The sequence below is a fragment of the Mustela nivalis genome (genome assembly GCF_964662115.1).
Source record: "Mustela nivalis genome assembly, chromosome: 6".
Taxonomy (NCBI): domain Eukaryota; kingdom Metazoa; phylum Chordata; class Mammalia; order Carnivora; family Mustelidae; genus Mustela; species Mustela nivalis.
Window position 1 is genome coordinate 84,061,492 of NC_139025.1, and position 25,986 is coordinate 84,087,477.

A 25,986-nucleotide genomic window follows, 5' to 3' on the forward strand; every position below is an offset into this window, starting at 1 on the left:
CAGAGTGCTTCTTGATTTAAGGACCTTTGCTTTATTCAGTTTGTTAAGAGCTGATAAAATTTTTGCCCCCCAGCCCCCACCAAATAGTCACAGAAACATATTACCTATTTGAAAGAACAATTCCACCAGTTAGTTATAAAATTTAATTGTAAAGATCAAGCAGTGGTATTGGTCAAACCGATCCACATTAATAGCTTCGAAGTGTGCAGATACTACTTCTTAAATAAAGGTGACAAATATCAATCAGATTCTTATAACACTGTTCAGGATCTAAATAAATGTGATTCTAGACATAATTCAATCTACAAGGCTAATTGAATGATAGTGCAATCATCAATAATTAAACCAAAGGCATAATTTTCCAAATCACTTTTAGTTAAACAGAATAAAGTCTAGCTTTTTTAAAGTCTAAAGCTATAAAAAAACTCAAGGCGATCTAACTATTTTTCTACCTGAGATCAAAACAAGTTTCTTTTTTCCTATCTAAACATAATTCTTGACATTGAGGTAAATCTGAATTCACGTAATATATTTTGTCAAACTTTTCCAAAAAAATTTTAAGTCCTGCTTTAGAGAGAAATTCTCATGTTACAATACATATTTACATATTTTTTTCTCCCAAGACTAATAACAAATTTATGAGGTTAATAGGCATGTAATGGGATCATGATACTACTAATGTGAAAATAAAAAGTCATTCATTTATACAAAGTGTTCCTGTATGGTGCAGTGTGAAATGGGATCACTGTCTATGTATATACATAAATCAGCAAACGTTCAGAAACTAAGCCCACTTTGAAAAAGTCATTCTATTTTTTTGGAGCAGAGGTTGCCAAGTTGTAATGTGTAACAAAAATATTGTGTATAAAAGCTCCGAAACCAAGTAGTAGCCTAAATTGGCAATAACTGCAACTTAAATTGAAAAATTAAACCCAACTAGATCTTTACTGTGGCTATGCAACTTTTTCTTTGTGGCCTGCAGGTTTTACTGAGGTAACAACCTCATATCTCTTGCCTCTCCTCCTTGTGCTCAAACCCCCTGCCTCTAGCTTCCTTCTTCATGTCTGTCTTTGGCAATGCTTCCAAATCTTGAAAGCAAAAGAACCTGCTAAATAAATGAGAAGGATGAAAAGTAATACTATATATAATGTATAAAAACCAATCTAAGACTATGAACCAAGGGACAAAAAATACTAGAAGGAAGTCTGAGCAGTAGTATTCCCTCAAGGGAAAGAGATCATAAAAGAACAGGGGGTCTGTACTCCTGGCCCTTCTTGCACGTTATCTCCTGATTGAGAAGAGCATGGAACCAAAATGTTAAACTCTGGAAAGGTAATGACTTTGAAGGAAGAGCTAGAGACGTGAATACACGATAAAGAAGTATAGCAGCAGTGTTAGCTGTCAATGAGTTTCTTTGCTCTGGCATTGGCAACATCAATACGATCTTTGTTGGTGTCAGCCTAGGGGGAATAAAAAAAGGTATCAGCATTATGTTACAAGGTAAGTTACTCTAATAAAAGTTGAATTTCATAATCTGGAGTAAATGACACACTGAGAAAATTCAGGAAGCATGAAGTTACATTACAAAACACATTTTCAGGGGTGCCTGGGTGGCTCAGTTGGTTAAGTGACTGCCTTTGGCTCGGGTCACAGACCTGACATTCTGGCATAGAGTCCCGCATCAGGCTCCCTGCAGTGTGGAGGCAGCCTGCTTCTCCCTCTGATCCTCCCCTCTCTTCTGCTCTCCCTCATTCACTCTCTCTCTCTCAAATAAATAAATAAAATCTTAACTCATTTTCGGCAAGAAAAGAGAGAACATGAAATTCATTTGGGAAAACGGAATATAAACATGACAAAGGTGTAACAGAAGAACCTGCCAGTATTTCATGAATTCTGTAGTATGTTTTCATAGTTTAACTGGGATGCATCTTATAATCAATGGCTTTTTTGATACAGTGAAATTAAAAATGCTTTCTGCTATAGATGTGGACATTATGGGAGTTCCCTAAACTGAATCATAGAATCTTATCTGAGACTACTCTAGGTTTAACCCAGAAAGAATGAAAGAACTCTCCCCAAGAATTTTTAACAGATTTATTACCATCCACATCAACATCTGAATTAAAAAGATGGGTAATATGTTAAACCCACAGGATGCTCTAAAAGCATCTTATGAACGACAGTTTACTTCCATGAAATCCAGTTAGGTGATTTCAACAAAGCCAAGCTTAAAAACTCACCCCATTCTTTTTTTTTTTTTAAGCTTTTATTTATTTGACAGAGATCACAAGTAGGCAGAGAGGCAGGCAGAGACGGGGGTTGGGAGGGGAAGCAGGTTCCCTGCCGAGCAGAGAGCCTGATACAGGGCTTGATCCCAGGACCCTGAGATCATGACCTGAGCCAAAGGCAGAGGCCTTAACCCACTGAGCCATCCAGGTGCCCCAAAACTTACCCCATCTTTAAGGGACCCTGAGATTTTTAATGAAATAACAATAACAAGAATGGCTTTTAGACATGGCACATCCAAACACTGAACTCAACTGCATTTTCAGTATCTTTTATATCACGTGAAGTTAAAAAAAAAAAAAAAAAAAAAAAAAAGCAATTCCACCTTTTCTTTACTTACAGGACCCCTTTTTGTGTGTCCACTCCACAAGAACCATTCTGCAGAACTGATTTTTACTTACTGACTCATGAGATGAAGATTTAGGAACTTAGTAATTTTTTAGTATCAAAGTAAAACTCCAAAAGCTAACACGTTCATTCAGGGGGGAAAAATATAGCCCTTCCAAAGGTTAGAGTAGACTCTAAGGTTCATGTGTGAAATTTTAAATAAAACCACTCATTTTAAGGTCTTGGTTTCAAAATGAACCAACACCCATGAATAAGAGATAGTAGGACCTGGCTATAATTTTTCAGTATGCTCTAACTGCCACCTCATATCCTGTGAGGACAAGATCTTCTCTTATTGTTCCCCCCAAAGTATCAAGCACAGATGTCCAGTACTAAAACACTGTGAGTGTCTCAAATTCCTGAAGGAATTTTGAAGGACCATTTACCTTTTCTGTGATCCGGTCTATTTGTCGGTTTTGAGCCTCGATCTCATTGCCCATGTCCAGGGCCATGTTCTTTAGGTTTCCTAGGATACTGCCCACTTGAGTCAGGTTCTCTTCCATCTCATCTTCTCTGGCATCATTAGTTATACTATCCCAAAAAGACAGTTAATTCAGCTTTTTGGTGAATTATAAAATGGACTAAATCTGGGTTTAGTCTTCATAAAAATAAGTAACCAAAATGACTTCAGCAAGTGTTAGACCCCTGGGAATGTAGATTACCATTCTCAGAACACATTCTATAGTAAAAACTGAAAGACTGACCAAAGAGAGCACAAATATCTTAAGGCCATGGAGGAGAAGAAACAATTCTAGAACAATGGTTCTCAAAGAGTGATCACAGCATCACCTGGGAACTTATTAAATATGAAAACATGCTAATTCTCACACTCTACTACAGATCCACTGAATCAAACTGGAAGTGAATCACAGCATTCTAGGTTTTAATAAACCCCCAGGTAACTCATGCAGATTAAGTCTAAAGAAACACTGCTGTAAAACAGGTTGCAAAACTCTGGCCCAAAGGTCAAAACTGGCTTGCCATCTTATGAAGTATTTCTTAGAAAATATATTATAAACCCCAAGGAGTGACTGTGGAAGCAAATGAAACAGCAGCACTCCTGTTCTCAGGCTACTGAATGCAATGGCTCAGGAGAAGCAGGATCCCATGATCTTCTGGGGCAAGGTTAAGAGACTATATTGTAAACCCTAAGGAGTGAGCACAGAAGCAGCTGAAACATCAGCAGCATTCCTGTTCTTGGAATTGTTGAACGCAATGGTCTGGCAGGAGCAGCATCCCATGATCCCTAAGGGCAGGGTATAAGTTGGGAGCTATGAAATAATGTAACCCTCAGTGTCTCCTTTCTGCACCTGGCGACTGCTAGCCCAAACATCCTGGGTGCCTACAAATACGGGAAAATGCCAGCCTGCTTCAAGATATTTGCCATCACTTTATATTCCTTTCCCACACTTGGAGGCATGTGTCCTTGCTCTTCTGATTAAAAAAATAAAAACTATGTGCAGGATTCAGAGGCTACTGCTCTCCCTTGCAGAGGCAGCCCCACACGGCCACTCAGATTGGTGTCTGAGAACTTTACTTCAGTGCACAACGACACCACCTGATAATGTAAATAAAGTTTTATTCAAATATAGCCACGTTCACTTGCTTACATATTGTTTATGGCTGCTTTCACCCTACAGTAACAGAACTGAGTAGCTGCAAAGTCTGAAATATTTACTATCTGATCCTTTACAGTTATCTTTATAGGGATCTGGTCAACCTCTAACTCTTGATGATATATTCTTTCTTTTTAAGCAGGCTCCACGCCCCAGCATGGAGCCCAACATGGGGCTTGAACTCATGACCCTGAGATCAAAACCTAAGCTGAGATCAAGAGTCGGTTGCCTAACTGACTGAGCCACCCACGCGCCCCTGCATGATACACTTTAAAACGCATTCTCCCATTTACAGAAGTAAAATATGCTTACTTGGGTAATTTTCAAAATACTGAAAAACATAAAGAAAAGTCAATCTATCAATGAAAGTCAATAACCAGTCAACATTTTGTCAGAAGGCAGATTTTAAAGTGCATTTTTCAAATGGAATAAGCACTATTTCTAATTGATGATTAGGGTTCATGTATAACAACACCCAGGGGTTAAAAAAAAATTAGAAGGAGCTGGCATACCGTTTAATGTATCCACCGCTAGCTGCTCCAGTGGTTGTTTGTTGAGGCTGACCATTTGTCACTCGGCCTGGCTGCTTAGATACTACATTGCTAGGAGAGTTGTCTCCACCATCTCCCCATGTTGCCTTGTAGGCCTTACCAGACTCAAAGTTCTTTGTCCTGTGTAAGAGTCAGGATTGTAGAGAGATACGGAAAAGCAGGAGAGGAAGAATTATAATTATTAGTGTTTTTTACTTTCAGGATGACCCTCGCATCCTTAACATGAAAGCTACCTACAGCTAGATCTAAGTTAGCTATGCTATGCTCCATTATAATATGGTATATGAAAAAGATGAATTGTGAAGGCCACTGACATTAAACATTTTTTAAAGGTTCAAATATTTACATAAAATGTTCACTAAAAAGTTAGCAAGTAGCAAAATATTTGACTTTTCAGGCTTCCCCGGCCTTTAACAGTCTTCAGAAAAGAAAACAATGGATATTAGGGAAAAAAAATTCCGTAGGAAAGATGTTCTGGAATGCCTTATGAGGTTCCGTGGAGGGATCTCTCAAGTTGATGAGGGATGGAAGAGAAAAGAAAGGTGGCTGAGTGGGCAATACTCAGACCCCAGCTGCCCACTTATTTGAACCAGAGTAGATCCAGCTGTTTTTTAAAGCTAGAATTTTGCATTAAATTAAAAACAAAAACAAAAACCAAACATCATGAAAGAAAGGCATGAATTATTTCCAAATTGAATAGCCAATGATAACAATCTTGACCACACTGGTGCCAGTTGCAAATCCTTTGACTTAGGGCTTTTTCTTTTCTTTTTTTTTTTCTTTAAAGATTTTATTTATTTATTTGATAGACAGAGATCACAAGTAGGCAGAGAAGCAGGCAGAGAGAGAGAGAGGGAAGCAGGCTCCCTGCTGAGCAGAGAGCCCGATGCGGGACTTGATCCCAGGACCCTGAGATCATGACCTGAGCTGAAGGCAGTGGCTTAACCCACTGAGCCACCCAGGCGGACTTAGGGCTTTTTCATTTAAGATTTTACTCCCCGCCCCCCCACCAAAAAAAATCCTAAATCCAAGCCTCTTAAAAATAAAAGTATATAATATACTTTAGATGTAACTGATACAGTCAAAGCCAGCATTTTATCTAGGGATTTACTACTCGAACTGGTAATAATGACAAGAAAAAGAGCCTTGTAAAGTGACTTTTAATGTTACAAAAAAATAACATAAAAGTTTTTTTTACTGGGGCGCCTGGGTGGCTCAGTGGGTTAAGCCTCTGCTTTCGGCTCAGGTTATGGTCTCAGGGTCTTGGGATTGAGCCCCGCGCATCGCATCGGGCTCTCTGCTCAGTGGGGAGCCTGCTTCCCTTCCTCTCTCTCTCTGCCTGCCTCTCTGCCTACTTGTGATCTCTGCCACATAAATAAATAAATAAATCTTTAAAAATAAATAAAATCTTTTAATAAAAAGGTTTTTTACTGATTATTTGGCTAGGTACATTTTTCATTCTTAATTTTTACTTTTCTATAAACAAAAAGTAGTATAAAGCTGTAATATTGGTCTCTGATTTATCCCACATAATGTTAACAAGGAAGTTAAAAAACTGCAAAACCAGAAATCTTTATGAAAATTGTAGCTCCTTCCTTAACCAACTGAGCCACCCAGGCATCCCTTGTAGCTCCTTCCTTAATAGACATAATAGACATTCCAAGTTTTGGCAAACCTAGAATCAGATCTAAACCTTAAGTCATTAATGCTATAGAAAGGGTACTATCACCTATTTTATAAGAGGTACTAAAAAGGTAAATATATCTATGAACACTGAAGAACTAATTGAAGTGCCTTTCTTGGTTCCACTTTAAGTTCTCACAATTTCCTACTTGTGCTACTATGTTTAATTAATTTATCAATTTATTAACCAGCCATGTTAAATCTGTCCTGGAACAAGGTGGGATATACCTTTTCTAAATGATTATTTAGAAATAATTATCTGTTAGTTTGGTGAAACCCATTTACATATATTCTTTGTTAATAAGGTAAGTTTTCAGACAAAATGCTAAAGCAGAGGAATACCTAGTAAACAAAATAAACAGCACGGAAGTTTATCAGAAAGTTTTTTTTTTTTAAGATTTTATTTATTTATTTGACAGAGATCACAAGTAGGCAGAGAGGCAGACAGAGAGAGAGGAGGAAGCAGGCTCCCTGCTGAGCAGAGAGCCCCATGCAGGGCTTGATCCCAGGGCCCTGAGATCATGACCTGAGCCGAAGGCAGCGGCTTAACCCACTGAGCCACCCAGGCGCCCCTATCAGAAAGTTAATAACCAGATGTATCAATAAAAAGTAACAGAAGGTAAGTGCAGCTTTTATCAGGATGTCAGATTGTAGAAGTGAAAGAGCGAGGGCTGGAATTCATCATGTTTCTGAGAGTCACAGTACATAAAAAGAGTAGACTGGGACAGGGCCTGCCAGCTCCTGGTCTATCAAGAAATACATACATGCTCCAACTTCCTTCTGGATCTTTAAGAATTTGAAATTCCTTTAAGTTTTTCAATTAGCAATAATCGCGCCTCGGATAAACCTCATTGGCTACGATACTGCCACTGCGCAAAGCTTGAAATTCCTTTAAGTTTTTGAGAATTCTTCTTTCCATAATTAGATACAAAGGGCTCAGGATGCAAATGAATTGTTTCAACATGATATTATGAAGAATTCCAATGAAAGCATCTTTTGTGTTCTAAACAAAGAATCTGAATGGTTATCATTCCTTCTCCCTTTAAGAGAACTGGACCCTAAAAGATGTTCCAATATTAAGCGGAAAAGGTATAAAAAGGTGACTCTGAATTTTTCTTTTAATAGCTTTGCACTGAGTTGTCATTTTTTAAAAAAGATTTAATTTAATTAATTTATTTATTTGAGAGACAGCGAGCTTGAGAGGGGAAAAGTCAGAGGAAGCAGCAGACTCCCCACTGAGCAGGAAGCCCTACTTGGTACTCGATCCCAGGACTCCAGGATCATGACCTGAGCTGAAGGCAGTTGTCTAACCAACTGAGCCACCCAGGTGCCCCTGGGTTCAGTCTGCCTTTTTTTTTTTTTTTTCAGTCCGCTTTTCAAATGAGTTTCAAATGAGTTGGGGAAAAACACTTTTCTCATGCAGTTATGACATGTTCTGCATGTTTGTGAAGAGGTGATTTTTAAATGGTGCTCATTTTCTATCTTCATCCACATGGCTGCTTCATGTCTCTTTTAGCATGTGCACTCTAGATAATGCCTTCCACTTTACCCTGCCACTTGCCATCACCTTGGAGTTTGTCCCACCAAGGTGAAATACCCTTGAAAGTTATCTGTTCTTAAGGAATTGTCAAGCAGCTATTCATCTAATAATAGCAATGATGATCATGGTTTCAATCTTGTTTGTCTTCCTTCAAAGGGTCTTAAATGCATTATTATTTTTATTTTTTTAATATTTTACTTATTCGTCAGAGAGAGAGGGAGAGTCACCTGGGTTAAGCATCTGCCTTTGGCAAGTCATGATCTCAGGGTCCTGGGATAGAGCCCTGAATCAGGCTCTCTGCTCAGCAGGGAGACTGCTTCCCCCTCTCTCTTTGTCTGCCTCTCTGCCTACCTGTGATCTCTGTCAAATAAATAAATAAAATCATAAAACAAAGAGAGAGAAAGGGAGAGCGAGAGAGCACAAGCAGGGGGAGCGGCAGGCAGAAGGAGAAGAAGGCTCTCCACTGAGCAAGGATCCCAATGCAGAACTCCATCCCAGGACCTTGAGATCAAGACATGAGCTGAAGGCAGATGCTTAACCGACTGAGCCATCCAGGCATCCCCAAAGGTCCTGAACGCTTGAAAGGTAGTATTTCCCAAACCTGAATGAGCACAGGGCAATATGGAAGCCTTTGAACACACAGGTCTGTAAGTTACACGCTAAAAGTTTTGTTCTTGTACATATGGGGTAGAGCCCAAGAATCTTTTATTGTTATTATTGTTTTATTTAAATTCAAAAGCTCATTTAGCTTCCCTGCCAGGGAAAAGAAACACTGTCTAAGGGACTTCCACTCTCTTGTAGAAAGAGTATTTTAGTTACTCCAGCAGTCTACCTTAGTATTTCTATATATTGAGACACTGAGAAATTAATCTGGACAAAGCAAAAGTAAACACCAAGATTTTTTTCTTTTTTTAAAAGGCCACAAGATTTGTAATATACTGACATGAATTCCAATCCTAGACCTGTCATTCTACTGCTGTAGAACCTTAAGCAAACTTCCATTATTTGGGGCGCCTGGGTGGCTCAGCGGGTTAAAGTCTCTGCCTTTGGCTCAGGTCATGATCTTGGGGTCCTTGGATTAACCCCGCTTCAGGCTCTCTGCTCAGTAGGAAGCCTGCTTCCTCCTGCCTGCCTCTCTGCCTACTTGTGATCTCTGTCTGTCAAATAAATAAATAAAATCTTAAAAAAAAAAAACCTTCCATTATTTGGCTCAGTCAGGTTTCGGAAATATTACCTTTAAAGCATTTAAGACCCTTTGGGGATGCCTGGGTAGCTCAGTCAGTTAAGCATCTGCCTTTGGCTCAGATCGAAGGATCCATATACATCCTTATATGTAAAACTACAATAAAACAACGATGCTGTACCACTATGAATACTTCATAGGACCATGAAAAGATTCTGTTGATAATGGATATAAATTGCTTTGAAAAGTATTAGTCAAATATTTCTATTATTTGGCTTGGATCTCAACATGATCCTTACTTAATAGTTCATGACTTTAAGTGCACAGATTACTAAGTGGTATGTTTACTATTCTGGCCTATAAATACTCCTTAGCTTTGAGATCTATAGGAGCTGAATACAGTCGGAATATGGCTACAAAAAAATACAACTAGGCCCAAGTCGTTTTGGCCTACAGTAAGAGATGATTCTGATCTGCGACTGAATTATTTTGCTTAATAAAATTTACAGCCCTCCTGAGAAGAAAATTAGACTTTATGATAAAATGTTTAAGCAAATTTGTGATAGAACTATTAAGAATGCCATCTGGAAAGTTCGATTTACCCTGTCAGTTCTGAGGAATCTAATAACCATTACCATTTTTTCCCATATAAATATCTCACTCAAAAATGGCAAGTTTGAGGGTGTCTGGATGGCTCTGTCAGTTAAGTGTTTGCCTTCAGCTCAGGTCATGATCTCAGGGTCCAGGGTCTGGGATGGAGCCCCACATCGGACTCCCCGTTGAGCCCTCTGCCCCTCCCCCTGCTTGTGCACTCTTTCTCTCAGATAAATAAAATCTTTAAAAAAAACAAAGAAACAAAAAAACAAGATGGCAAATTTGAAATAGCCCTTAATCAATTCAAGAAGCTGTTGTAAAAGCAGAAAGCAAGTATTAAGATATGATCACAGGGCATCTGGGTGGCTCAGTTGGTTAAGTATCTGACTCTTGATCTCAGCTCAGGTCTGTATCTCTGGGTCTTGAGTTCTAGCTCTGTGTTGAGCTCCATGCCCAGCTTACTTAAAAAATAAATAAATAGGGGCGTCTGGGTGGCTCAGTGGGTTAAAGCCTCTGCCTTCAGCTCAGGTCATGATCCCAGAGTCCTTGGATCGAGCCCCGAATTGGGCTTTCTGCTCAGCAGGAAGCCTGCTTCCTCCCCTCTCTCTGCCTGCTGCTCTGCCTACTTGTGGTCTCTGCCTGTCAAATAAATAAATAAAATCTTAAAAAAATAAATTTTAAAAAGTTAAAAAAGATATGATCACAGTAATATTAACAATTTATTTAGTTTTGGTTATCAACATTAAATTAACTGAATAAAGAGAGCAAAAAGAAAGCCCAATATTAGCTATAATTTTTTCATATCAGGAAGAAAAGGGACTAAATAAGTACCAAATGTAATGAGCGTGTGTGTGTGTGTTGGGTGATCAGGCTACAGGAAGGAAAAAAAAGGAGGGCAAGAAACAAAGGGTAAAGATCAAATGCTCTAATTTTCTAACATTTAACCATAGTCTTCACAGCTCCTAATAAGATCCAAAATTAAGGAGTCGAACATTATACTTAACAATAGGTAGACTAGGTTTAACTTTCATTTAAAAAAAAATAAGGGGCGCCTGGGTGGCTCAGTGGGTTAAGCCACTGCCTTCGGCTCGGGTCATGATCTCAGGGTCCTGGGATCGAGTCCCACATCGGGCTCTCTGCTCAGCGGGGAGCCTGCTTCTTCCTCTCTCTCTCTGTCTACTTGTGGTCTCTCTCTGTCAAATAAATAAATAAAATCTTTAAAAATAAATAAATAAAAATAAAAAAAAATAAGATTAGTTAGCTCTGTATTAATTCAGCAAGAAACCAGAGCAAGCTAACAAGGGACATTATAGGAATTACAGAGCAGATTAAGAGGGAAAATCCTTATTTAAAAGAAAGAAAATACCAGATAAACTGACATTTTAAGTTTATATCCCACCATGTTCCAAATGATATTCAAGATGACTAGATTGGCAATTAATTCCAATTTGGTAAGTGGACTAAGTTATGGAGAATCCAAATCATTTAGAAGCAACTCTTAAATAGGAAAAATCTTGATTCTGGAACCAGAAAGGCACAGGGAAGTAAAAGAAGATAGGATTCTGAAATCAAAGTCCTATGGAGATTGGTGGATTCTGCCTGAATTCCCTTACCTTTGATCAAAACTAGGATTAAGCAATTCACTACAAACATCACCTTAATTAAAACTTTGTTAGAAACTTCAGGGATGTTTTTATTTTTATAATCTTAAATGTTATTTAGCAAAAACTTAATTATTAGAACCATTAATCAAAGGGGGGCATTAGAAATTAAGAACAATTTGTCAAGTTCATCTTTTGGCATACAACACCCAGAACAAATTCACTTTACACACCACAGCACAATTTTAAAGACAGTCTCCACCATTCACAAAATCCATGCACATGCACAGAAAAACCATGTGAAGCATCACCTTTAGAAAGCAGATTAACAGCCCAAACTGCGCCACAAGACTGCATCTTACTGCATCTTAAAGTTCCCTTTGACCAGTTACTGAGCTCGGCTCCTGATGTTAAGTCTTCATTTTTAGTAAGCAGATTAGAAAGGAAGAGATTAATCAAGTGAGAGAATGAAACGCAGAAAAAGAGTGAATGCCAGTCAAACAGAACAGAAGCAAGTTTAGAATTGTAAAACATAATGCATTTAAATTCCTGCCTGGTTTCATAGAAACAACGAACATCTGAGAATCTAGATAAAAAGAAAAACAGGAAAATAATTTAAACCAGGGCACACTTAATTTTTCTTAAGAATGTCTGGATGATGATATTCTTTCCTAAAATTATGAGAATCATTATGAAGAGAAGGTGAAAACTAATGGAGAGGTTCTAAGACTTCTTCATTCTTTCTTGGTGATTACAGATCTCTCCTTATTATTTCTGCTATATATTCGTGTGCATTTAACTTAAAAAAAAAAAATCTTTTCACATGTCTAACTCACCCATCAGCCAACAAGTTTCTTAAGGACATTCAATCAACAAGTATTTATTGAACACCTACTATATATCAGGTACCATGTCAAGCTTCCCAAAAATAAAGAGCAATGACAAATGAAACAGTGCCAGAGCTATACCTTACTCATCTTTGTATCTGTAGTGAGGAGGATGGAAGGAGAAAATTCAAATGTTGACTAAAATATAATTCAACATTTATTTTAATAATCAGACCTGAATTTTTACATCTCAATAAGACTTGAATAGTAGAAAATCTGTAGTACCAATTGTGAATTTCTCTAATAAGTGGTCCAGAAATACCAATTTGTCTTCAAACTATGTGTTTGACATTGTAAGTACACAGTGAAGAGAGGCATCTTCAGACAGAAGAATACCTTGCCTGAGAATAGTTAAATGGGGACACCAGCAAGTTTACTATCCTGAGACTTCCCATTTAAAGTGTGCTTCCGGGGCGCCTGGGTGGCTCAGTGGGTTAAGCCGCTGCCTTCGGCTCAGGTCATGATCCCAGGGTCCTGGGATCGAGCCCCACATCGGGCTCTCTGCTCAGCAGGGAGCCTGCTTCCTCCTCTCTCTGCCTGCCTCTCTGCCTGCTTGTGATCTCTGTCAAATAAATAAATAAAATCTTTAAAAAAAAAAAAAAAATAAAGTGTGCTTCCTTTTAAATTCTTGTTAATTGGTTTAACAATTAGAATGACAACTTATCAAAGTTACCATCAAAGATGATGACACCAACTCACAATTGTAAAGTTTAATCCTGGTAGTCTGTTTAAATTCTGGTAGTCCTTTAAAAAGAATTAGCTAAAGTTAAAATTCTCTTTCAATACAGGGTTCTGTTAAATAAAGCTATGTCCATGTCTGTTTCACTTGCTGAGCTGGCTTCAATGAAAACTACCGAACAGAAAAACATCTCAAAGAACAAATCTACTCAAGACATTTTCTATATAGCAATACATCTAACAGCAACAGCAAAAAGGTCCATTCTTTTCCTGCCAAAGTCAAGCAATGTAGCTATATAGTTAAAAGCTGAGACTCTGCCTGGTTTTGGATCTCAACTCTTCCATTTCTGGTGTAACCTCTTTGTGCCTCTGTTTCTGCATATGTAAAATGGTGATAAGAACAGTCTATTTCATATTAAGGTTATTGTTAGGATTAAACTGAAAGCGCTCAAAATAATAAAAGCCTAAATTAACATACAGGCCCACAAATCTCATCCAAACCCTTGGATGTGAGACATTTGAGCAGTACCACATAATCAATAAATACATGAGTATTTCTGTAGTGAAACAAATTAGCATTTACACTAAGTGGGATAAAGATTAAAAATAGCTTCAACTCATGTTGTTTTATGGCCTAATTAATGAGTTGAGGCACATTATAGGGCAAAAAAACCTAAGCCTAACTCCTTGGTTTTCAGAGATTTTCAGATTTCTAAGTGGCAGATAAGAGATTGTGGACCTGGGATTTTATTACTACCAGAATCAATACTAGTCTTATATGATCTACCTTTAAGAAGCTCATGTTATGACTATTTATACAATAAGGCTAACTAAAGCCCGGATTAGCAGATAAAATTAGAAAGATCAAGACACTGGCAGGAATAATAGTAGACAGAGCTAAGGACGAGGATATCATAGAGGCCAAAAAGTCAATATTATAAAGAAGAGAGAGACACAAGGAAGGCAATTAAAATCTGACATCTTTAAGCTGGAATATCACTCTCTTCTCTTCAGGGAACAACTATTCTCTTATAGGAGCCCCTTCATTCCATCTGCTAAGAAGTGCATTCTCTGGACCTACTGAGAAAGGGTTCTGTGCTCAGGTGAGAGCCTGCAAACTGCCTCAGGACCATATTCCACCTTCTTTCTCACCAGTGTCTCAGAAAATCCTGCCTATGCTTGGCTAGGATATTCAAAGTGAAACAGTAATACTAATAGTTAATACTTCTGTAGTTCTATTTCCCACTTTCTAAGACCATCTTAGGATTCACTGCTTTTCCTGTTTATCAACCCCTGACTCAGAGGTGATTTTGCTCTATGTTCTCAGGAGGATGATTTCTGCCTTTCTCTTCTCCTAATATGTAATCTCAGGGAAATTCATTTGATTTTTCTCCTCTGCACTTTTGAAAGGGTACACAAACACACGAGAAAAGCACAAGTTTGCAAAATATAGTTAAGAGTTTAGGTAAAAAAGAAAAAAACTTGTGCATTTCTAACTTGTTTGCTTAAGGTAATCTGCTACGCCCTGATGGACAGGTTCATTTTTAAATTTAAAGTCATTATTTAAATATGCATTTTTAGAGAGTCAACCAAGGTCTAAACAGGCCAACAGATCTGTCTTAGAATAGAAGGCCAATGGACAACAGTAGGAAGAATACTGTCAAATTTTCATTTTTTATGCTCAAAACAAACACTAAAGTTGACCAATAAGCAACTTAATTCTATTTTCTCTTGCAGAGATGGCAGAGAATGCTGTCACATGAAAACACCTATCTAAAAGTATGACGATATAACAAAAGTTCCTCCTTTCCCAACTCCTTGAGAAGTAAAAATGCTGAGAGTATGTAAACCTTTGTATCCCACTTGTGGTTTACCATACCAGCTGAGACAACTAATCCAAGTACTAATGTTTATGAAGCTCTTCTCAAATGAATGCTCTCAGCAGTAAGGATGGTCATTCAATTTCCAGACGTTGTCATTTCAACTAAGGGGAAAGTTCAAAATTGTTGTTTTGTTAATAACAGACAGAAGGGAAGATAATGGTTAACTGCCTCAGCCCAAACTTCCTCCTGGTTGAGTATTTGTCAATTATATGGAGTTTGGTTTACTAAAGAGTAAGTAGGGAATTTCAATATTCAAAATGGAGTCACCAAAAAGAATGAATTTCTTTCTGTCAGTCATAATCTTAAACACTTATACACAAAAAATTTGAAGACTTTTCATCTCCTACTTTACTAGAGGCCTCTTTGATTTTCCCTTCTTGTGTTTGACATACAATCAGTAGCTTTAAAATAAATTCCCTTGACTTATACTTTTTTCTCTAATCTCACTAATAAGGCCTCACCTCACAGGCCCAGATTACAAAAGGTTCCTAACTAGGGCAGTTATATACACCACTCCAATCTATCTACCCCTTAGTCCACCTACGTATGTCTTAATTTTCACTTCTCATCTATATGAATCATGCAGCTCAGTTAAGTCAGACTCCTCTGTAATTTCTGTTTATATTAGGAAATGCCTTCCCTAGTTCTTCCACGTTCCTTAGAACGTGGATCTGATTAGATCCTTCTAATCACTGAATCCAATGCAAGTCCTCACTCTCCTGTAGTATTTTTCCAAACCAAATTTTATTAGTTCTGTGTCCTCAGTTGACACATGATTTTGCACTAGATGTATATATTTTCTACTTTTTTGCTATTCTCCTTCATATATCCCATCACATGGTAGGTCTTTTGAAGATAGGATCCAAGTCCTTTACTCCCTTGGCCATTCCTCATGTGCCTACCACAGAGTACGTATTTTGTTAATATTCTGTGTTTGAAAGGAAAAGACACTAATTCCATCCTCCTCTGTATTAGCCAGATGTTTATTTCCTATATTATGTTTCATGTACTATTAAAAAACAAAATTGGGACTTGATTCAAGGACTGACTAAATTCAAGCCACGGTTTTCAGTGAATGTGCCCATTTACATGAAAAGTTTGTTCTGCCTGAAGGAAAAATGGCTTAAATTTATCTAACAAAGTTCCTTATTTAGGCCCAGGCACACTTCTGACCTTCCTGGAGGATGGGAGGGTGGCGTGTTCTCACTTTCATTTTAAAAAGGTCTTGATTTCTCAACTCACCTATTACATGGGCAGACGCAAAGGCCACAGCACTTGTTGAGTTCCGTTAAAGTCTTCTCAGCCTCTCTCATGTCTTTATTTATTTGGTCCATGCCTTCCTCTATGCGGTTTAGTTGTTCTAAGAATAAGTGGTGGAAGTGACATTTTGTGTTATATTCACAGTTACAATGAGAAGACACTATTAATATGGAACAGCAAACTTCAACTTTGAATCCACCAGTAATCCATCCCAGTGACTTTATCAGTGCCAGAAGGTACTACACACTATGCAACATGAGAACAATCTTTCACAAACTGATCCTGAGGCACCTGGCTTCTTATGGTGGGAAGATATGCTCTAAAGAAATTTGTATAATAGGAGCATGTGAAGGCTTATATTTCAAGATCACCCTTGCAACTGATTTAGGTGTACTCTGACCAGACTGGATCCCCAGCATTTCTCTCTCTCAGTAAGTTCAAAACCTGAAGGCTATCATAAGTCTAATCAAATCTAGGCCAGATTGCTCAGGGCCAACTCAAACGGAATGATTCCAAACTTACCTGTATCTAAACCTGTTTAAGGACTTAACTTGACTTCTGAAAATGATGCTAGAATATCACAGTATCTAATGTACGAATGACAAATACACACAGTTAGTCCTTCCACCTGACAAATACTTGGTATATAATTGGGTATTGTTGCTCCCACCTCAAACAGGCAACAAACAGGATACAATTCAAATCAGAAAAAGGAAGTAAATGAATCACTCTTATCTTACATAGGGAAGGCACTCCCAAGGCTTAATTTTAGACATGGCTGATTTGGAAGGGCTTTCTGATGACATAAGTAAAATCAAGAGTTTCTGCCATGACTGCAACTCACCCCCTTGTTCATCCAGCATAGTGATAGTCTTGATTCCTGCATCCTGAGACTAAAAGAAGAGAAAAAAGCTAGAGCAATACAACACAACATAAAAGCAACAGAAACAAAATGTATAAGGCCTAATAGCAAGAGAGAATCATTTAGAAACCCAAGTTCTCAGAGGATCAGAGCTAGAGAGAAAGCTAATACCCCACAGCAACAAACTTTAACATATTAACCCCCTCCCAATATAATTAAGTCAAAATTCATGGTGACTTGATCTTCTCTGTCATAGTCTATAGTGTCAATGGGAAAAACAAAAATGGCCCATCACTTCATTGTTTGACAAGTTCAGCAATTGCTGGTTTCAAATAATAAAAGCTTACTGATACCATATACTTCTGACTCCTAACAAAAATTCCAGCTTGTGCTATCAAGATCCCACTTATACAATTTTTCTGCTTAATGATTAAACAATGACTTACCTCAAGGGCTAAACCCAGGATTCTCCTTGTACTTTCCAGAGACTAGGGAAAAACACAGGCTTTTAGTATTCTAAAATATGTAGCAAAAATAAATAAATAAATAAAAATGAAAATCTGATCACATAGTCATGATGCTGCTCCATTTTTAAATACTGCCCGTTCAGCCATATCTCCCCCCTTTAAAACAAAAACAAACAAATAAAAAAGAAAGTTGATCACTGTAATTTTACTAATTTCTTCCTACCAGTTGCTCCTTAAGAAAAAATGTGGAATTTACGGTAAAGTTAGCAGCATTCATAAAAGTTTAATGTAAGCAGAAATCTAGGTATATTACACAGATGTTTCCAATTCCTCAAACTGAGAGTATCTTTGTTGTAAGTAACTGTTAAACAATGACAAAAAAGGAAAATCATGCAAGCTGCTTTCACTTGTTTAATTTTTGGTAAGCTGAAAAACTAAGGGGCCAGCAATGACACTCTGAAGAAAATGGATTCTTGGACATAAAGGGACAGGGAGGAGGCCAACATGGATATTTCTAAGAAGGTCCTCTCAACCTTCCACTGAGAAAAGTGAATTACTTATTCCAAGTATAACATTTACCTCATCAGTAACCTGGTGGGCTCTCAGCTGAATTTCTTCTGATGACAGATTATCCATGATGAATTAAAACTTTTGATAAGCACGGAAAGTGAAATGTGGATATTCTGTAAGAATAAAGATACATAAAGGGTTTGTTTAAACAAAGAGTGTGGATTTATGGAATTCAGGATACTTATCTGGGAAACAGAATAAAGAAGCCTATCTGTATCTTTAGCTAGCTATCACAGGTGAAGAAATTAAGGCCAGGAAAGGATAAATGGATGGTTAAAATACTAGTTAGTACCAGAGGTAAACCTGAAACTCAACTCAGGTTTCAGGACCTCTAGTGAAGTGCTGTTTCATTTTTTTTTTTTTTTAAGATTTTATTTATTTATTTGACAGAGAGAGATCACAAATAGGCAGAGAGGCAGGCAGAGAGAGAGGAGGAAGCAGGCTCCCTGCTGAGCAGAGAGCCCGATGCGGGACTCAATCCCAGGACCCTGAGATCATGACCTGAGCCGAAGGCAGCGGCTTAACCCACTGAGCCACCCAGGCGCCCCATCATTTTGTTTCTTTTCTTTTGTTTCTTTCTTTTCTCTCTCTCTCTCTCTCTTTTTTTTTTTTTTTTTTTGTGAAGTCCTGTTTCAAAGAGAGGTCTCTCTACTTTGAGGAGCACAAACTAGAAGACAAGCTTTAAGAGATTATTAAATTTTTTTTTAAAAAGTTTTTATTTTTAAATTTTTTAAAAGATTTTATTTATTTGACAGAGATCACAAGTAAGCAGAGTGGCAGACAGAGAGAGAGAGAGAGAGAGAGAGAAGCAGGCTCCCCGCTGAGCAGAGAGCCCGATGCGGAGCTCGTTCCCAGGATCCTGGGATCACGACCAGAGCTGAAGGCAGAGGCTTTTGCCCACTGAGCCACCCAGGCGCCCCTTAAAAAACTTTTTAAAGATTTTATTTATTTATTTGATAGAGAGATCACAAGTAGGTAGAGCGGCAGGCAGAGAGAGAGGGGAAGCAGGCTCCCCGCTGAGCAGAGAGCCCTATGAAGGGCTCGATCCCAGGACTCTGAGATCATGACCTGAGCCAAAGGCAGAGGCTTAACCCACTGAGCCACCCAGGCACTCCCTTAAGAGATTAATAAAGTGAATTCTTGGTTGTACAATGCTATTCATACACTATCTTTTTTTATGATACATTTCTATTCTTTGGTCACATTGCTTCCTGAAGTCCCATCACCTAAATTATTTTTTAATAAAAATAATTTGCCTATATGTATTTATACATTATTTGAACACACAAAAGCAGTAAGGTGAAGATGTCTAAGTTACGTAGTATTCCATTAATAAAGTAACAAAAGTCAAAGTGGTGTGCCTGAAGAATACCAGAAACATTCCAGACATGTGCTAGCTGGAGAAAATGAAGTATTTTCATTCTAAACAAGAAAAGAGTAATGCTGACAATGAACTCAGAAAAAAACATGAATTTTTTAAAAAAGATTTTATTTATTTGACAGAGATCACAAGTAGCCAGAGAGGCAGGCAGAGAGAGGAGGAAGCAGGCTCGCTGCTGAGCGACGCAGAGCTAGACGCAGAGCTAGAACCCCAGGAACCTGGGATCACGACCTGAGCCAAAGGCAGAGACCTTAACCCACTGAGCCACCCAGGCATCCCAAAAATCATGAAATATTTCAGAGGATTTTCTGTTTCCAATTATAATCCTGTTTGCTGTTTTAGTGAAGTCCCTAAGAAACTAAGTAATTATACTCTTATACATAGTAACTCCTAATTCAGAGAAGATTCACAGACATTCAAACTAAAACACAACACATTTAGAAGGTGTTATTCAGTACTACTGTTGTGTACTCCTCTTTGAAAAAGACACAGGGAGTAGTAAGTACTGTGTAATACTCTAGGTTGCTTTCTTTCATTACATTTGCTAGCTTTGTATTACTTTTTTTTTTCTTGTATTACATTTTAAAAACTAATTTTACCGAAGTTCTTTGTCAATGACACAGATAAAGTCTGGTTTACATTCTAAACTTGCCTTCAGGGAAGGTCTGGCAATGACAGTCATGAGTTTGAGGGGGAGGGGTAGTGTTACTGGCATCTAGTAGATAGGGGCCAGAGATGCTGCTAAATATACTATAATTCTCCTTGGGACAGCCCTTCACAACAAATGATTATCTGGCCCCAAACGTCAAAGTGCTGAGGTTGAGAAACCCTGCCATGTAGTAAATTCACTGACCAGCAAGAACCTAGTTAACTAGTAATATACTAGACTAAATCCTTGGAATGCAGAGATTTTGTTCTATCTTTTTATCTCTAACATCTAATAGGATCTGACAGTTGGTACTGCAGCAAATATATGCTGAATGAACAAATAGCAGAAAAAGAAGATGTACTCTCAAAATACTTAAGTGGATCCTGGAAACAAAGCTATAGGTACTGTTAGCAGAAAGCCTGCAAATATCCACTAGAAACACAAACCAAAAATTGCCATTACATATGTATAATCTGGAATGGCCTGCTATTCACCCACAAATCTTTTTAGTCGTATCCATAGTTAACCATCACTTTTAGTAGAATCATCACTGATAACATTAGATTCTCAGTACAAAAAGGCATTGCAGGAATGCCTGGGTGGCTCAATCGGTTAAGCTGCTGCCTTCAGCTAATGTCATGATCTCTGGGTCCTGGGATTGAGTCCCACATCAGGCTCCTGGCTCAGCAGGGAGCCTGCTTCTCTCTGACAAATAACTAAATAAATAAAATCTTAAAAAAAAAAAAGGCAAAAAGGCATTGCATTTGGAGGTCTATTTATTAACCCTACTGTCACAGCTAACTGTTTTAGGTTTAATTAAGATTTTGAACATTGACTAAAGTTATTAATGCTCATGTATAAAATTATTAATTAACATTATTAATAATAAAAAGCATTATTACGAAAATTGCAAATTTAATTTCATATCTTGCTTGCCAGTGTAGAGCTCTAATTCTAGCAGAAGGTTCATATACTAAGATATAAAATCAAGATATAAAGGTCCGTCTTGAATTAAGAACTGATCATTCATTAGACAGAAGCATTAATAGAACCACATGCTTGATTACTTTGCTAATAATTTGAGGCATAAGATTTATCACAGATCTGTTCATGCTAGTTTCTCTTGTTAATCTTTCATAGTTACAGAGTACAGATTTCTGTAAACATTTTCTTTCAGTAATACCCCATGTAATTTTATGCTTCTCCATTACTTTCAGAGCCCTAATAACACACTAATCAAAGCCTGCCCTTCCCAGCATGCTCCAGTTGTCTATACCTCTTCAATGCCCAACAGAGGAGAAAGTGGTGAGAAAAGTAATACAGGCTAATCAAGCAATGCCTGGAAGTTGACACCCTTAGTCAGGTTTTCCAATATGGTATCCTGTGGATAGGAAGACATTTGGGGCATAAGGATGCTCAGATCTCTCAAATTGTATAATTTTATAATTCTACTCCTGGACCTGATTCCTGCCAAGTACAGGTCAGTAATCTTTCCATTCTAGTGAAAATGAGCAAAAACTCCTTATAGGTTCAAAGAGAGGCTTAAATATAAAACTGACCTCTGTTAAATGAGCAGATACCAAGAGTCCTACCTTCTAATGATAAAGAGAGAGAAAGAAAGAAAGAGAGAGAAAGAGAGCAAGAAAGAGAAAGAAAGATACATACATACAGCTGGGAGGTAGATATTAAGAATCAATTCTGGCATGGCTATACGCTCATTTTTAAGGACACACCCACTGGTGAACTTGAAGTGGTGCCTAGTACTTCCTTTTTTTTCTCCTCAGCAGATGGCACATAAGACAAGAAACAGACTTATGTAAACTTCTCACATGTCTGACAGGCTGACATTGGGACACAGCTGCCTAAGACCTCTACTCTGGATTCTTGAGGGTGTTGAACACATGGTTACAGTAAATGGGAGTAAGAGACAAAGCAGAATTGTAAGGGGGAAGGACAAAGCAACAATATTCCCCAGGCTCTTCTTAGCCTTTACTAAATTGCTCAGAAGAGTCAGACAGGGTGAAACCTAGAATTAGGTGTATAGCTTTACTCATATTTATGATTATCTTCAGAAGTTTTTCTTATGAAGTCAGGAAAAGGCTATCCAGGATATCGTAGTAAAGACAATTAGAGGTGGGAGAGGGGAAGGAAAACAAAATGTCGTTTGACACAAATATCCCATTAAACTGACTGTTCTTAGATATAACCTAATAATTAAATATCTGTGTCAGTTTTTCAATGCTCCCAGAACCTAATATACTATGTTAATTTGAGAATAGTATATGCTCCCTTTGAGAGGAAACTGCAAGATTTTCCCCAATGCTTTTATAACATATCTTTCTTACTATGGTTCATTTGGGCTTTCTAGAAGACTCCCTGTTTACCTTAATTTCTTTTTATAAACTTTGGGGGGGTGGGGAAGAAGAAATAGTCAATGAGTACCTACTATGTGTCATATACCTTACTAAGTACCTATATACATCATTATCTTTATCTTTTTATTTTTTATTTAAAAAATTTTTTTAAAGATTTTATTTATTTATCTGACAGAGATCACAAGTAGGCAGAGAGGCAGGCAGAGAGAGAGAGAGGGAAGCAGGCTCCCTGCTGAGCAGAGAGCTGGAGGTGGGTCTCGATCCCAGGACCCTGGGACCGTGACCTGAGCCAAAGGCAGAGGCTTTAACCTACTGAGCCACCCAGGCACCCCCATCATTATCTTTATTATACCAGTTTACAGATGGGGAAACTAAGGCTCAATGAAGTAATTTGCCCAAGGTGACTGAATGAGTAAAGGGCAGATTCATTACTCAAGTTTGGATATTCTTTTTTTTTTTTTTTTTTTTTTTTTTTTTTAAAGATTTTATTTATTTATTTGACAGAGAGAAATCACAAGTAGGCAGAGAGGCAGGCAGAGAGAGAGAGAGGAGGGAGCAGGCTCCCTGCTGAGCAGAGAGCCCGATACGGGACTCGATCCCAGGACCCTGAGATCATGACCTGAGCCGAAGGCAGCGGCTTAACCACTGAGCCACCCAGGCGCCCTCAAGTTTGGATATTCTGAAACCAAAGATAGCTCATGGTTTAGGAACTAGTCTCAACTGTTGGATGCATGGGGTGCCTGGGTGGCTCAGTGGGTTAAGCCTCTGTCTTCAGCTCAGGTCATGATCTCAGGGTCCTGGCTTCGAGCCCCGCATTGGACTCTCTGCTTAGCAGGGAGCCTGCCCCTCCCCCTTTGCCTGCCTCTCTGCCTGCTAGTGATCTCTGTCAAATAAATAAATAAAATCTTAAAAAAAAAAAAAAAAAAAAAAGTAAGCATGGTGGGCCCATAACTGTTGGGTGCATCTTCCCTTAACAAACAGCATGAGAGGGGCGCCTGGGTGGCTCAGTGGGTTAAGCCGCTGCCTTTGGCTCAGGTCATGATCTCAGGGTCCTGGGATGGAGCCCCACATTGGGCTCTTTGCTCAGCAGGGAGCCTGCTTCCTCCTCTCTCTCTGCCTGCCTCTCTGCCTACTTGTGATCTCTCTCTGTCAAATAAATAAATAAAATCTTTAAAAAAAAAAACAAAAAAAAAAAACAAACATCATGAGATGTGCTGAATATCAGAAAACATACTAACTACCCTACCTGACAGTTCATTTCAAAATTTAAGATGCCTTCTTTTTTTTTTTTTTAAAGATTTATTTATTTATTTTGGGGGGTAGGGGCAAAGGGAGAGGGAGAGAGAATCTCAAGTAGACTCTCTGCTGAGTGTGGATCCCAATGTGGGACTCAATCTCACAACCCTGAGATCATGACCAGAGCTGAAACCAAGAGTCAGACACTTAAGTGATTGAGCCACCCAGGCACCCCTAAGATGTCTTCTATAATAAAACCATAAGAACTCTTCAAAAGAGTCACAGTTAGTTAAATTAAAGGAAGAACTGGAGCACCTGGCTGGCTTAGTAGAGCAATGGACTCTAGATCTCAGGGTTGTGAGTTCAAGTCCCACACTGGGTGTAGTGATTACTTAAATCAACAAAGAAATTGCTTTCCTTGGCAACTAAGCAAAAAAAAAAAAAAAAAAAAAAAGGATCTTGTAGAACCTGAAATTATTTAAATTTAGAAAATGAAACTAATACTACTGGGAAGAATGAATACAAAGAAAAAAGTCTTAGAACTAAGTCAACAGGAGATCCATGTCTTCACTGATAAAAATGGGGATATGTTAGGAAGTAATAAAAGAAACAGCACTTTAAATCACCCTCAATTCCAGTGTCCTGCCTAGACCAATATAGGAATGATTTTATAAAACATTTTATACTGGAAAGCAAAGATTTTGCATTAAAATATTCTAAGTTAGTTCATGACTTACTCCTTTTCTTAAAATTAATCCTAATGTAAGTTGCTCTACAACTTACACCATGTAGTTTACTGTAGGATAAACATTTGTGATTCTCTTTGGTATATTTTGGTTAGACTTTCATGGTAATCAATGTATTGACAGCAAGTGCAAATTTCTGTTCACAGCAGGCTAGCATAGTGGTAAGTAGCAGGAACTCCAGCATTCAAATTCTGACCCATTCTGTATCAGCTGTATGACCTCAGGCAAGTTAGCTAAACCCACTAAGATTTAGTTTCTACATTTGTAAAATAGAGATAATAGGCCCTTTTTGTGAGGATTAAAAAAAGATGATCCATACAAAGCATTTATTATTAGTGCCTGATACATGGCTAATATTCGAGTCAGTCATTACTTTATTATTAGGGAAGCAGAAAAAAACAGGCAAAAGAAAAGCAAAACAACAATGTTAAGTGTAAGTGACATTAATGTAAATGCTACTAAATATTAATTCCTCTATCTGTAAGGCTAAATTTTAATATTAAAGTTGATAATACTGTATGAGCTATACACCTGAACTATTTTCATGCCAGCCATGAGTCTGTACACGTCAAGACAGATAATAAACAGTTTTCAATTAAACCAAGTTTCCGGTTGATTGGTACTTATCTAGACAAATATATATATAGCTTTGCATGTCTAAAAAGTTAAAGACTACCTAAAATGTTGTTTGCTTTTTTTCCTGGCTAAGGCTTAGCACACACAAAACCACACAAAATGATGATGGTCAGTATATGAAGTAAACAAAATAAGACTTAAAAATAATCAAATACTTGCTATAAAAAATATAGGTAGAAAAAAGTCTAGGAGGGAATCATTAAAATATAACCAATAGCTATGGTAGTAGAATTAAGAGTGATTTTTCTTCTTTTCCCAGCTTATGAAATAGTTTGCAATGTAGTTATACTACTTTTAAAATTCATACATTTATTTTCATCATAAAATATAACAGCTTAAGGGCACCCAGGTGGCTCAGTTGGTCACATGTCTGCCTTCAGCTCAGGTCATGATCCCAGATCCTGGAATCTGAGCTCTGGGTATGGCTCCTTGTTCAGTGGGGAGTCTGCTTCTCTCTCTCTCCCTGCCCACCCCCCACTTTTGCTTCCCCCACCTCCGCTCATGCTCCCTCTAGCTTCCTTGCTCTCACTTCCTCTCAAATAAATAAATAAAATCTTTAAAAATATATGATAGTGAGCGCCTGGGTAGCTCAGTGGGTTGGGCCTCTGCTTTCGGCTTGGGTCATGGTCTTGGGGTCCTGGGATCGAGGACTGTATCAGACTCTCTGCTTGGCAGGGAGCCTGCTTCCCCCTCTCTCTCTGCCGGCCTATCTGCCTACTTGTGTCCTCTCTCTGCCTGTCAAACAAATAAATAAAATCTTTTAAATATATATATAAATTAAATATAAATAATAAAATAAATATATAATAATATATAAATAAATATATTTATAAATATATAAATTTATAAATAAATATATATAAATAATAATAAATTAAATTAAATATAAATAATATATGATAGCTTATGACAAAA

General features: G+C 37.9%; 1 protein-coding gene and 1 long non-coding RNA gene across 4 annotated transcripts in view; one reads left to right on the forward strand and one right to left on the reverse strand.

Annotated features, from left to right (window-relative positions):
* Positions 1-129: 129 nt before the first annotated feature.
* SNAP23 (synaptosome associated protein 23) overlaps positions 130-25,986 on the reverse strand; it is a 42,731-nt gene continuing 16,874 nt past the window's right edge. For all 3 annotated transcript variants that reach the window (XM_082735451.1, XM_082735452.1, XM_082735450.1), the window contains exons 2-8: positions 18,058-18,161; positions 17,458-17,499; positions 16,994-17,042; positions 16,132-16,249; positions 4,802-4,960; positions 3,060-3,204; positions 130-1,460 (exon numbers count right to left, since the gene is read on the reverse strand). In XM_082735451.1, coding sequence (XP_082591577.1) covers positions 1,395-1,460; positions 3,060-3,204; positions 4,802-4,960; positions 16,132-16,249; positions 16,994-17,042; positions 17,458-17,499; positions 18,058-18,114 — 636 coding nt within the window. In that variant the 5' untranslated portion in view covers positions 18,115-18,161 and the 3' untranslated portion in view covers positions 130-1,394. The remainder of the gene's footprint in view (positions 1,461-3,059; positions 3,205-4,801; positions 4,961-16,131; positions 16,250-16,993; positions 17,043-17,457; positions 17,500-18,057; positions 18,162-25,986) is intronic.
* LOC309867105 lies at positions 14,020-14,855 on the forward strand. The gene is made up of 2 exons (XR_014312979.1): positions 14,020-14,109; positions 14,744-14,855. It is a non-coding gene; the product is annotated as an uncharacterized lncRNA (long non-coding RNA).